Genomic DNA, 13,380 nt, shown 5'->3' on the forward strand with positions numbered 1-13,380 from the left:
CCATCAAATTAGTGGGACATTAATAATTCAAAAATTAATCAAGAGGAAAGTTCATCGCTAATACTAGGACTTCAATATTATCATCTCAAATCACTTTTATTTTCAAAAAGAATTACGTTAAAAGGTTCATTTAATATTAAAGAACGATTTTTTTTATTTCATACTGTATCCAGTATAGCAGGGTAGGCAGAGAGAACTTAGTGTTGAGACACTCCGTTTCCTGATATATACTTTTGTACCAGAGCAAAGAAATGAAAATATTAATAAATAATAATTCATCCCCCTGAGTAAGGATCGAACCCACGCTTCTGCGCCTGCGCCTCAAATCTACGTTTATTTCGCTAAAAATCTTACTCACTAAAGGAAAAACTAAACAAAACCAGTACAGCCGATGACAAAAAAGGCCGACGCAAAAGGCGTCGATAAGCAAACAATCTTTGAATATAATAGCCTCTTAATCTAAGGCACAGCGACGTAATTTAAAGAAAAATAACATTAGCAATTCAGATTACGCCCCTATCGGGCTTTTATTAACCGTCAAACTGGGGGTGGGGGTTAAATTGACTTTTTAGAAGGTCGTCCCTGATCATGGAACTCGATTTATCTGACCGGGTGGTTGTCATATTTCTTTACATCGCGATTTCACTTTTTGGCTTCATGCTGTATCCTGCACATAGTAGGGTAGGTATCTGGGAAATTAAGTGTTATTAGACACTCCGTTTCCATTAAGACACTTCCACTTTCCACTTTCAAGTGTATTCTGAATACTCAGGGTGTTATTTAGAATAGACGTAAATTCATACAGAATTTGCTTCCTTTGCTACTGCTTCACTTTCGAGACAGCGATGGCCGAGTTCAACACCGTCCTTTAATCTGTTACTAGAGCGAAGACATGAAAATTAATTCCATATACATACTGGGAATAAATCGAACCCATAACCATAGCTTTTGCAAACAATCAAACCCTGTTGCCACTACGCCATGTCAGCCTCAATTTTAGCCAAGTTATTTTATTAGGCTGCTATTTTATTTGTACCTATATAATACATGAAGTAATAAAAATCTTTTCTTATTCCATATAATATAATAGTAAGTTACGCTCGAGATAACGGTACATTAGCCATTGAATCTGGTCACTAAAGCTTTGATAAAGTTAAGCCCACGTGAGATAGGGGTGATACGGTCCCATCTGCTGAGGTAAGGGTTGGGTGTATTTAGTTTCATATATGGTATTTAGTTTCATATTATATACTAACGTATGAGGTAGTAGTGCAGTAGCGTTTTACGGTAAAGACGACGGTTGTGAGTTCGATTCTTACTTGATGGATGTATTGTTTTGATTTACTTGCTTGGTAAGAAGATTAGGCATGCCGTTGTGTTCTGTCACTCAAGGCGGAGAATAGGGAACGAAATGTTCCTAGATTAGAAAGGTTCCCTCTGCCTACTCTGATATATGTGTGTAGGGTAAATATGTATTTATTTTTCTGCTTCTAAGATCATATTGAACGTAGCGGGACTCGAACTTACGCCTCTTGGAAAGCTCCTGGCCAGATTTCGAAAGACTTAAAAAAATAAAAATATATACGAAAATTAAATATTATTGTATATATTTTGTTTCTTTCTTCTCATTTAAAATTTAATTGTTAACTTATCGTTTTGTAAGATTTGAAGCTATACTAAATTAAAATTGTGCACTTATGTCGACATCTAAACTCTGCAAACCCTGCATATTTGATGGCATGTCCCTAGTTAAATTTAATCCCACTCCAGGGTATTGTTAATAGATGCTTCTCATAAGAATTATCTTTATTTGACTGTAAACACAGTGGCTGTGGGTTCGATCCCTATTCGGGGAAAAGATAATACCTATTCATTTTCACTTCCTTGCTTTGGCAGACAGAACGCGATGTTGAGTTCCACCACTCAACACGTAATGTCTCAAAAATTGGTAGAAAGTAGAGAAGGGAATGTCTTAACAGTAGGTTCACTTCACAGGTATTAATGTCAAACTACACTCATAATTCCAAAGAAAATAATTAAAATTACAATCCAACTTAAGTATTAAAGTATTAAAAAGGAATCACTTAAGATATACGATTTTGGCACCTCCCAAGGCGGTCACTTACCGGTTGATAAAACAGTTTTCTCCGAGCGTGGGTTAATGGCGCGTAAGAAGATTGCGGGTCTTATACCGTAAATTAGAAGGGTTTTACACCGTATGTATGTATGTATGTATGTACGTCGCGTCGTGTAAAGCTTATTTGCTATGGTTTTTTTGTTATTTTTAATTTCTTGAGGCCGTCGTGCTGGAGTGGCACAGCTTCTGACTGTGAACGCGGTAGTTGGAGGTTCAATCTCGGAAGAAAAGTTATATGGGTCATAATCAGAAAAGTGGACATTTTCGAATTCGTAACGTAACTGATATGTAACAATACTGATAATGTTTGTTACGAAACTGATGTCATAAGGCATTATGCACAACAAAGTAAGGATATACGAATAAAACTATTTTTTTTTATTATTTAATGAGACACAAATTAAAATTTTAAAGATTCAATCGTTGAATTAACAGATTATAAATGTAAGAAGAAAACATAACAAACTGTCAATATTAACAATATAGGTAATAATGCTAGTTCGTAACATAATAAACTTATATTTCTAGTTAGAGATCACAAAGTTAATGATAAAATTAAATCCACTTTAAAATATATCAAGATTTGAGTCATTATCACTGGAATTACTATTGTTGTTAAATAAACATATATCATGAGTAGGATCAATAATATGAAATGAAGAAGGTCCTGGTGAACTAAAATCATAATATCGTTGATTGTCTGGATGTAATTTAATATCCGATAAAATAGTAACTTTTTGAGTTTTCTTAATATCAGATGATACGGAGTTATTTTTTTCATTTACATAGAGACTATTGTCACTTTCTGTATTCCTTTTGTGTGGTGATTTATTCTCTTTTCCTGGTGACCCTTGCTTATATTTCTTATTGCTTTTCCTCTCACTATATTTTGGCCTTTTTGAAATATTATGAGCTTGGTTTCCTTCCTCTTTTGTATTTTTTTTTCTATCAGTATCTTTTACTGTTTTAGATATCCTTGGTGTACTCGTAGTTATGTTTGGTGTTACCTCTTTGTAGAGGGTGTGGAGTTTTATGTTAAAACAAGAACAGTTTCCCCGCTCATCACCACAAAAACAACTTACATGTCTATATTTTATTACACCAGGCTTATTGGTAGTGATGATTTGATGTAAAGACATGGTTCCAATTAAAGGGTATAAATCGAATACAGCATAAGTTTCCTTTATAACTTTAATATCTTTATCTGATACATAATAAAGACTTATATTGGTTTCTTCTTTTAATAGCATAAAAGCTTCCACAGCATTAGAAATATCTTTTCCATAAGCAACATGTCGATCTAATGTACGTTTTAAAACTCCACCTATACCGTCTGCTGCATTTTTTCCATGAGCTGCTTCGAAATAGGACCATGTAGCATATTTATATCCCAACTGTTTAGTAATCACATCAAAGAGGGCAAAATTCTTCTTTTGCCGGTATTGTGTGGTTGGGCCGTCAGAATGCACATGTAAGGTATCTATCTCAGGGTGTTGATACTTAATTGAATTCAAAACAGGTAACAGATGAGCCCAAATAGAGTGCGGGGTATGCTCGTTATTAGGGGAAATAGAACAAAATCCAGCGGCATCTTCATTTTTTACATATGCTACACCAGTGTGCAATGTTATTTGTGTCCGTGAGGAGGCATAGTGCATACTCTGTATCTCTAAATTATACTTACATTGATAGTTTTCAGAAAAATCAACAACAATTACAATTTCATTCTTTTTAATATTGTCAACACACTCTCGAAATAATTTGTGCTGGTGCATCATATTGAAATAATGCTTCTTAAATAATGTAACCTCTTGTTGAAATTTTTGTAATAAGGAACCAAACTGATCAGAGATTACTTCTTTTGAAAATCTTTTAGAAAAAGTCTCCACCTCTTCACCTTCTTCATTAATTTTTTTGTAAGGCACAGTTTTCATACACCACTGCAGCCAACAGACGGTTTTGTCATCAGGATTTTTTTTAATTTCAACTTTTTTCATGGCACACACATGGCAATTTCCATACATGCACTCTTTGCAACTTAGATTACAAGCAATATCTTTCAAAATATCTTCAATTTTATTTGTTTTTAGGATTCCGAGCTTGTAAAGTTTCGTTATTTTAAAACCTATGTTAGCGTGTCGTATACAAGCACACGTTTCTCTATTATGTAACTTTGGACTCAGGACGTAAAATGGACGGTATCTGACCAGGGTAGAATACGACGCTTTGCCTCCTTCTTTTTTATAAGTCCTATATAGATTCAATATAGTGTCTGTCAAGAATCGTATTTGCATTTTAGTTTTTTCTTTAGTTTTGCATTCTTTCTTGCCAGCTGTAGCTCGGCTAATATCATCTCTCAAATAAAAATTATGTATCTGTTGAATAAGGGATTTCCTTTGTGTAGAAAATTTTTTTTTTATACGAATTCTGCTTTTTATACCAATAGTATGCCCCAATTTTGTGACCATACGATACTTCTTAGTTATAGGACTATTTACAATTTTTTTAATCACTGTTTTTTCTGTCGGTGAAGACTGCTTATATATCGAACTAATAGACTCCGAAAGAATATTAAATTCAGAAGGTATCGATTGGTCTCTGTCAATTGTTACATGTCTTGATTTATTTCTCTCATTGAAAATTATTTGTTTTAGGCGATAAATTTGCTTTCTCATTGTTTCCTGTTTTGTTAATGTTTTTTTTAATTTATCTTCGCACTGTCGGAGCTTATTTTGAAAATTAATTATTTTAAGTTTCCAACTTTTTACACATTCCTTTGAAACCATTGAAGTATTTGTAGTTCTAGATTCATTTAAAATTTTATTATTCTTCTTTTTTTTATAATATCGATCAGAATATTCTCTCCATTTTGCTCTTGTTGTTTCTTGTTGAAGTTGGTTTTGTTCATTAATTTTTATTTTTTTAAGTTTAATTCTTTGTAAGTGTTTATTCCGCATATCTTCATATTTAATAGGATTGGTCTGTTTAAGACGTTCTCTATATTTTTTTTGTCTTTCAGCATTTGACATAGGAGCCATGACGCTTACTAAAAATAAAATAATATTTATCAATTATATTAGGCATTTAATAACATTTCATGTTTATTGTTTAGATCTTTAACAACGCTAGTACAGAAGGTATTTGTTTTTAAATAAAAGCTTCACCCGCTTTAACTACATATTTATTAATTTACTATTTCCATAGAAGAAAATAGTAATCACAAAATCACAACTAATTTCAGGAAGAATAAAATAATGCTTTTATCTAAATTGGTTAAGCCGTTTCTGAGATTAGCGTGCACAAACACATAGACAAACAAGCAAACAGGCAAAAAACTTTAAAAACTTTTGGTTAGTTTACGTTATGAAAAGCCACTAATTTTTGTTTTCATATGCAAGCAATTTTTTTTCTTATATACATATCTTCCATATACAAGCACCGGTTCGGTACAATTTATATTATATATATATATATAATAAAACATTGGTAGCGTAATTGTGAACTAGGCTTCATATTTTCTCAGTTTCGTTACGTAACGAAATATAACGAAATTGAAAATGAAGTCTGAGAAATTCTAACCTTTTTAAATATTTGCTCATAAGCCACGTGTTGCATGTGCAAGCATTGAAGTTCTTTTTTGAGATTTTGTAAAAAGAAGCAAATAACATAAACAAGAAAACGAAATTATAGAATACTTACCAAAATAAAAGCCGTTTATAACCCTGAGATGTAATTTCACTCATTCACTCAAAAACGTTTGAACCTCTCGACTGCTGCGAGAACACTACTGGTTGTAGCTACGATAGCATTAACTTTTACAATAATGTTGCCACAATAAAAAATAATATTAAATAACATTCAAAATAATTGCGTTCATAATTTAATTGTACGTTACTAGCCCTGAGTAACAAAAAGACAATATTTTGGGACAAATTTACTTAATTAATATATATTATTTGTTAAATAATGTATCAATAAAAGTAGTTCTATTCAATATTATGCATAAAGTAAAGTAATATAAACATATCTGAAATCAAATAAAACCATAAACATTCGTAACAAATCAAGTTTTAAAAAGTAAAGTGGTGAATGGGACACGAAAAATTGTATGGAAGCATTTTGAAAAGTTTTTTTCAACTAACAAAAAATACTATTATTAGCCATAATACACTTAAAATATTACAAAAATCTTTAAGTTAATAAGTAAATTTATCTTAAATGGCAAAATATTTAAGCTATCTTTAAAATTGTATTTTTAAAACGCATTCAAAGTAGCGGGACAAGAAAAGACACAAAATGGTCACTTTTTCTGATTATGACCCATATAGGTTTTACAGAAAAAGTTCGTCCATGCAAGTTTGTTGTGTAAAAAAATGAATTTGAAGTTTAAAATAAAATATATTTATTTATTCCCCGCTCTCGTAGACTCTATGAGACGTGGGATTCCATTACTTATAAACGTTCAAATATTTTTATTTTCTTAAAACATTAATATTTTTTTTAACTAAAAATAAACATTAATCTAAACGGGAATCGAATCTAGTTCTAAATCCGAAAATTACACTACGTGTATAATCGTCAGATTTTACGTACTAACCGAATCCAGTGTAGAGAACAGGCATTTGGGTCAAGTCTGTAAAGGGCAACTGCAATTGCCCTCAGAATTCTCAGAATGAGAGAGCACTTGCTATAATAAGCTTGACGATTTTCATAGCAATAAATTTATATTTAAATCTTCCGTCTATTCATCGGTTTTTTATTAAAACGTAATAAATAGTTCTGGATGGTATATAATTATGGGCATTTCTAAGTACTCTTTCGGTTATATATCTATCTATATTTTTTTCTAAATTTATTTTTATTTATTGAATTGAGGATATCGTTGTGTAATAGAATATAATCTGATTAAAAGTGAGATAGATTCGATTCCTACTCGGAATGAAATACATTGAAATTATACATTGTACTTATATTAATCATTGATTTAAGAAATAGTCGTTAGTTTAGAATTCCAAGATAATATCGAAAAATAAGACAATTTTTAGACTTCACGCTGGGTAAGACGGCATATCAGAGTAGGCAGAGAAAACCTAGGACTGGCGTTTATAGTCGCACGTTTGTGCCCCTGCGCCATAATGAGCCTCTATTGACTCTTGTTTGATTAATAAAAAAAACGTTATGCAAAATAAATAAATTCCAAATTAGCAAAAAAATAAATGTAATTAATATTTTTTATTCTTAAATATCCATTCATATATAATTAAAGAATTAATAACTTTCCACACTCCGACCTATAATATCTCAAATGCTAAAAACTAAAAATTTAAAACGTCAAAAAACTTCCACGATTATCTCTTACTCGGGGAATAGACACTTTCCTTGATTTATGGGGCCGCAGTTATTAAGATAGCCGTCCCGCGTGATAAATCATAGTCCGGGATAGCGTTTGCGGGATTCGCGACAGTGTTTTTGCACTTGTGGATATTGGAAGTGGTGGTCGGAAATTGAATGAATTATTCACATGTGTTCGTGTAATGTTTTTTTTTTGGGTGATTTAGACGTATATGAATGTGCTTTAGTTGCGGTTTTGTTCCAATAATGGTTGTACTTGCTCTTTTGTATTGAGAAATCTTTGTTAACAATTTTAAATGCTATCTTTATATTATAAAGGTGGTGAACAGTTTGTTTGGTTGAACGCATTTATCTTAAGAACTAGAATTGAATTGAAAAAATATTTTTGTGTTTTATAGTCCATTTATCCGAGGAAGGCTATAGGCTACGTTGTATCACGTAAATAAATTCTATATCACGCGAGTGAAGCTACAGGTGATAATATTTTAAATTTCACACTGTATCACGCACATAGCCCCTGGGGCAGGGGGAACTTTTACACGTATTGTAAAGATATTCTGTTAGTCATCAAATGTTACTTAACTTTTAGCAAAATTCTCGAGGCATTGTGTGCTGAGGGGCGGAAACCAACGCCGTGCCTTGCCTCGTTATTTCGTTAGCTGGATTTGAGATATTATGAGTGTCGCGACTTAACTTTATTACCAAAGTGAGAAAATAGAAATGGTTCGCATGCCACAGTGGCCTCTATTTTCTGGTTAGTAGTTGTGTTATTAGAATTTGAAAAAAATGCTTATTATTTTAGTTTTGTTACGGTAGCATCATAAATTCTAAAGTTCTTATAGAATACCTGACTAAACCAGGTCAGCATAATATATGAAAAAAAATATCAAATACTATCCAAGTTACTTAAGCAGAAATATAGGAATTCATCGACGACAATATCGACTGAGGTTGTCGTGGCGTTTACAGATTCGATTCCCATTCAAGGGGATAACATATTCATTATTTTCATTTCCTCGCACTAGTAACGAGGCAAAACACTGTGTTGAGTTCCGTCACTTAACACGCAATGCCTCGGGAATTCGGCGAAAAATAGGGAACAGAGTATGTTAATAGGAGTGGGGAATCTTAACATTAGGTTCCCAGGTTCCCTTTGCCTACCCTGCAATGTGCAGGATACAGCGTGTAGCAAAAAAAAATTGACTATTAAAACTAGGAATCAAATTATAGGAATAACTCATGTATGACGTGAAACGAGGCTGATATATTTATGTTTCTTGCTTTCTCTCTGTCAGGTGTCGTTTCACATAAAACATGAGGTAGTTTTGAAGTGGATCGTCCTAGAATTGAAATGAGAACATTATAATATCATTGGGATATATGTATGAAATGAAAAAAATATTTATATTCGTATGTAAGTATATTTCTTTTGCTTAATATAGCTTATTCAGTTTTTTTTTTGTGTAGTTATCAACTATTATCTATATCTGTATAATAACTTAATGTTAAGATACTCCATTCTCCACGCACCTCCCGAATTCGAAGCATTGTGTATTGGTGAAACTTAACGCCACGTTTTTTTTTAAATTACTATATTTTCTTATTGTCTCAATATTAACGACTTTATTAATAAAATTTAAACTATTTAAAGTATCTGACCATATTAAAATTATATTGGATTTTATATCTGTAAAACTGAGAAGTAAAACGATTTATTAGATTGTAGGACTCTCAGAAATGATGTAACGAGAGCTTGATTACTGTTTTCATAATGAAGATATGATGAAAGGCAAGGCGTGGTGTTCAGTTCTGCCACTTAACGAGGAATGTCTCGAAAATTGGGCAGTGTGTAAAGAATGGAATGTCTTAAAACTGGCTTCCGTCTGTCTACCCTGGTATGATGAAAAGATGCGTGAAGCTGCTCTAACCAGTTACATAATGTCCTGAATCTCAGCGAATTGACAATATTGACTTTTAAAAAGTAAGTTTGACATTTTAAAAGTGCTTTGAACAGTCTACTTCAATAAGGTACTCACTCGTACGTTGAGTTTGAGTTATTAGCTTCAATTGAAAAAGTACATTCAGAAGTTGACTGTTGACAATTTGATTCGGCTGCAGTTTGAAGTCGTTCAATTTCATTCATTTTGAATGATGCAAAAATTTTGTTATATATTTTTTTGTTTAGTTTTCTCCACGTATATATTGCAGAGTGAGAGATATTTCGAAAAAACTCTTGTTGAGTGGCGAAATTTAACGCAGCAACGCATTCGTGCATATATTGTTATGCATTTTACTTATAAAATTTTACTTTTTATGCATTTTATTGTTTAAAGTTTTTATCACCTTGGTATTATTATGCAAAATATTAATAAATGTTTTAAGTAATTTATCTTACATTGTCTATTTGTCTATGCAGTGTTGGGTTCCGCCAAGCCATTTTTTTTTATTTCTTCGAATGTGTTTCTGATTTCAGTTAAATAATGAATTAAAAAATATATTTTTCATAATATACGATTAATGTTAAACCTTAACAATCAAGTACAAATTACTAATTTACCTACCCTCACTTATACATAAAATAAATCACCAAACAAAAACACTAAACAGAATAAATACGCTATAAAATGTTTAACATGTCATGTATTTTATTAGTTAATCCCCCACAAACCCTATCTCGACCCTCCGTAACGGGGTGTAAAGGGCCCAACTATCGCCTTTTTATGAGTCTCGATAAATGACTGCCGCGTTGGACCTATATATAGCTTCCTGAGTGGGGGAAATGAAAATGAAAGTCATGTTCAGTTTTTTGTTCTCTTAGATAAGTGTTGTACGTGAAAATGGGGTCTCTTTGCACATTCACTTATAGGACTTAGTGTAGTAAGCCCTCGTCATTCTGAGGGTTGAGTGGGGATGATTATGTGTTTTTCCCTTTATTTGGTGTGGTGACTTTAGTTTTTTTAATGTTTTGTGTTGAGTTGAAAGATTGTCTTTATTTTGAGTTTATCGTATAGAGTTTTATTTATATTATCTTATTTTTATTATCAGGATAGGCAAAAATAAAGTAATGATAAAATTGTCTATTCTCCACTTTTAGGTCAATTTTTGAGATAATTATGGTGGAACTCAACACAAGGTTTTGCCTCGTTTCCAGAACGAAGAAATAAAAGTATTAAAGATTTCATTCCCACGGGTGGGAATCGAACCCGCATTTACAATTGCAAATTTGTAAACCCACCCGATTACGATCTCAACTGTCGTGTCATGATGCATAAAGTTAAAAAAAATCATCATTGTACAATTGACTTCTTAAACACACGTTAATTATAGGTTCAATTCCCATCTCTAAATATAAAATGAAGATAAAAACTACGAATAAAATTGATCGTAACTACTTGTAAGTTTATTGCAACATTGAACTCCCCTTCTTTCCTTTGTCACTTAAATACCATTTGGCTACTTTTAACGACCAAACCTTAACCTTTAATCGGAAATAGATAGTGGAATTTATAGATTTTAACAAGCTGGGTTGGTTATTTGGAGATTTCTGTTTACATATTTTTTTTGCTTTCATTTGAGGCTGAAAGATGAAAAATTGTATAATAAATACTGCTTCTTTTCCCACTTTTCCCACTTGGGAAAATAATTATATTTTTATTATTATATTATATATATATATTATTTTATATTTAATTTTGGTGGTATAGATTTAAATTGCTTGCGTGAGGACGCGGCTGCAATCGATTGGTCGAGTGTACTAATCTGTACTGAAGCTGATGATCAGCTGGCTCTTTTCAATTCGCACATATTAAAATTATATGATCATCATGCTCCATTGCGTCCCGTACGAATAAAACATTATCCTGCTCCTTGGCTAACAGACAAAATTAAAAAGCTGCAACATAAAAAGAATACTGCTAAAATGAAATTCAAAGAAAATCCTAATGATACCAATCGGCAAAATTACAATAAAGCTCGCAACCGCTGTAATATGATGTGTAGAGATAACCAACGACGCCATATACACAAATCTGTAATAGAGGAAAAAGACTCATATAAAGTTTGGAATTTTTTAAAATCTATCGGAGTTGGAAAAGCGAAACAATTTATAAATCCCAAGAATATCAATTTAAATGAACTTAATAGACATTTCTCTTCTTCCTGTGTTATTAATAACGCAACAAAATTATCTACTATTAACCATCTTAATGCTTTATCCACTCCAGGTGTTCCTAGTTTTTTCTTTAGTTTATTTGCAGAAAGTGATGTTAAGAAGACAATTTTAGCCACTAAATCTGATGCTGTCGGTGCTGACGGCATTAGTCGCAAAATGATCAGTCTCATCCTCGATATCTTATTACCTGTAATTACATGTATATTTAATCACTCTATATGCTCAAAGCAATTTCCTTCAATATGGAAAGATGCACAAATAATTCCTTTACCCAAAAAACCTAATCCTGTTGATTTCTCTGATTACCGTCCTATTTCTATTCTTCCTTTCCTATCCAAAGTCCTTGAGCGCTTAATTCAGACCCAACTCACTCAGTTCCTTTACCAACGTAACCTTATGAACCCTTTGCAATCCGGTTTCCGTCCTGGTCATAGTACGACAACGGCATTAGTAAAAATTACTGATGACATTCGTTCTGGCATGGATAGGCAACAAGTCACAGTCTTGGCGTTGCTGGACTTCAGCAATGCCTTTGGCTCCGTTGACTTTGATATCATGCTGGCTACTTTAAAGTCACTTAACATATCTCCTGATGCAATTAACTGGCTTCGTGAATACCTGTACGGACGTCGGCAACGTTTGCGAATACAAGATTCGTACTCTGATTGGACTCCTGTCGTTGCTGGTGTTCCGCAGGGTGGCGTGTTGTCTCCTTTGCTATTTTCTATGTTTATTAATACTATTTCTGATACTATTTCTTCTCTCTACCATTTATATGCAGACGATTTGCAGATATACAATCAAGCTAATATATCGGACTTACCCACCGCAATCAAGGACATTAACAATAGCTTGGAGAGTATATCTTCTTGGAGTAAGTCATTTGGTCTACATCTTAACTCAAAAAAAACTCAACTGATTTTAATTGGTAGTTCAAAACTTATTTCAAAAATAGATGTATCGACTTTACCACCCGTACTTATTAATAGTGACATTATACCATTCAGCAAAACTGTAAAAGATCTTGGTATCACTCTGGATAATAATATGTCTTGGGATTCACAGGTAAGTGAGGTTAGCAGAAAGATATTTGCATCCTTAGGTTCTCTTAGACGTTTGTGTAATTTTCTTCCTATACTTACTAAGATTTCGTTAGCAAATACTCTCCTTCTACCGATTCTTGATTATGCTGACACTTGCTATCTTGACTTAAGAGAGGAGCAATTAAATAAACTTGAGCGTATTCAAAATTTATGTATTCGGTTCATATTTGGCCTACGCAAATTTGATCACATCTCTGATTTCCGTAAAAAACTCAAGTGGCTCCCTATCCGCCTTCGCAGGAATACTCACATCCTTCATCTTCTTTACTGTATTCTGTTCAATCCAATTTCGCCTCCTTACCTTAAAGAACGTTTTGAGTTTTTGGGCGAGACACATTCTCGCTCTCTTCGCTCTGAACGTAATCTTATCCTCAAAATACCTTCTCACACTTCTTCCTTCTACAGCAGTTCATTTACTGTAACAGCGTGTAGGTTGTGGAACGCCCTTCCTTTAGTGGTCAGAAATGCCAAAACATTTCTAACCTTCAAGCGTCGTTTAAAGTTACACTTTATGTCACTTTAAGACTTAGGTTCTTTTTCTTTTTTTTTTCTCTCTGCCATTACACATTTTATTCTTACCATTTAGTTCTTATCTTTATCTATGTATGTATGTAGTT

At 32.7% G+C, this 13,380-nt stretch overlaps 2 protein-coding genes across 2 annotated transcripts in view; one reads left to right on the forward strand and one right to left on the reverse strand.

Annotated features, from left to right (window-relative positions):
- Positions 1 to 13,380, forward strand: part of LOC146530240 (protein O-mannosyl-transferase TMTC1-like) — a 136,005-nt gene that overhangs the window by 31,799 nt on the left and 90,826 nt on the right. The gene's annotated exons all lie outside the window — the stretch shown is intronic.
- Positions 2,638 to 6,066, reverse strand: LOC146530241 (uncharacterized). The gene is made up of 2 exons (XM_085200973.1): positions 5,837 to 6,066; positions 2,638 to 5,183 (listed from the first exon to the last, which is right to left on the reverse strand). Exon 2 carries the CDS (start codon positions 5,173 to 5,175, stop codon positions 2,704 to 2,706), a length of 2,472 nt encoding a protein of 823 aa, XP_085057099.1. The 5' UTR covers positions 5,176 to 5,183; positions 5,837 to 6,066; the 3' UTR covers positions 2,638 to 2,703.

The sequence above is a fragment of the Heliconius melpomene genome, chromosome 17 (assembly GCF_056956725.1).
Source record: "Heliconius melpomene rosina isolate 202511_hmr_F chromosome 17, ASM5695672v1, whole genome shotgun sequence".
Lineage (NCBI taxonomy): Eukaryota > Metazoa > Arthropoda > Insecta > Lepidoptera > Nymphalidae > Heliconius > Heliconius melpomene.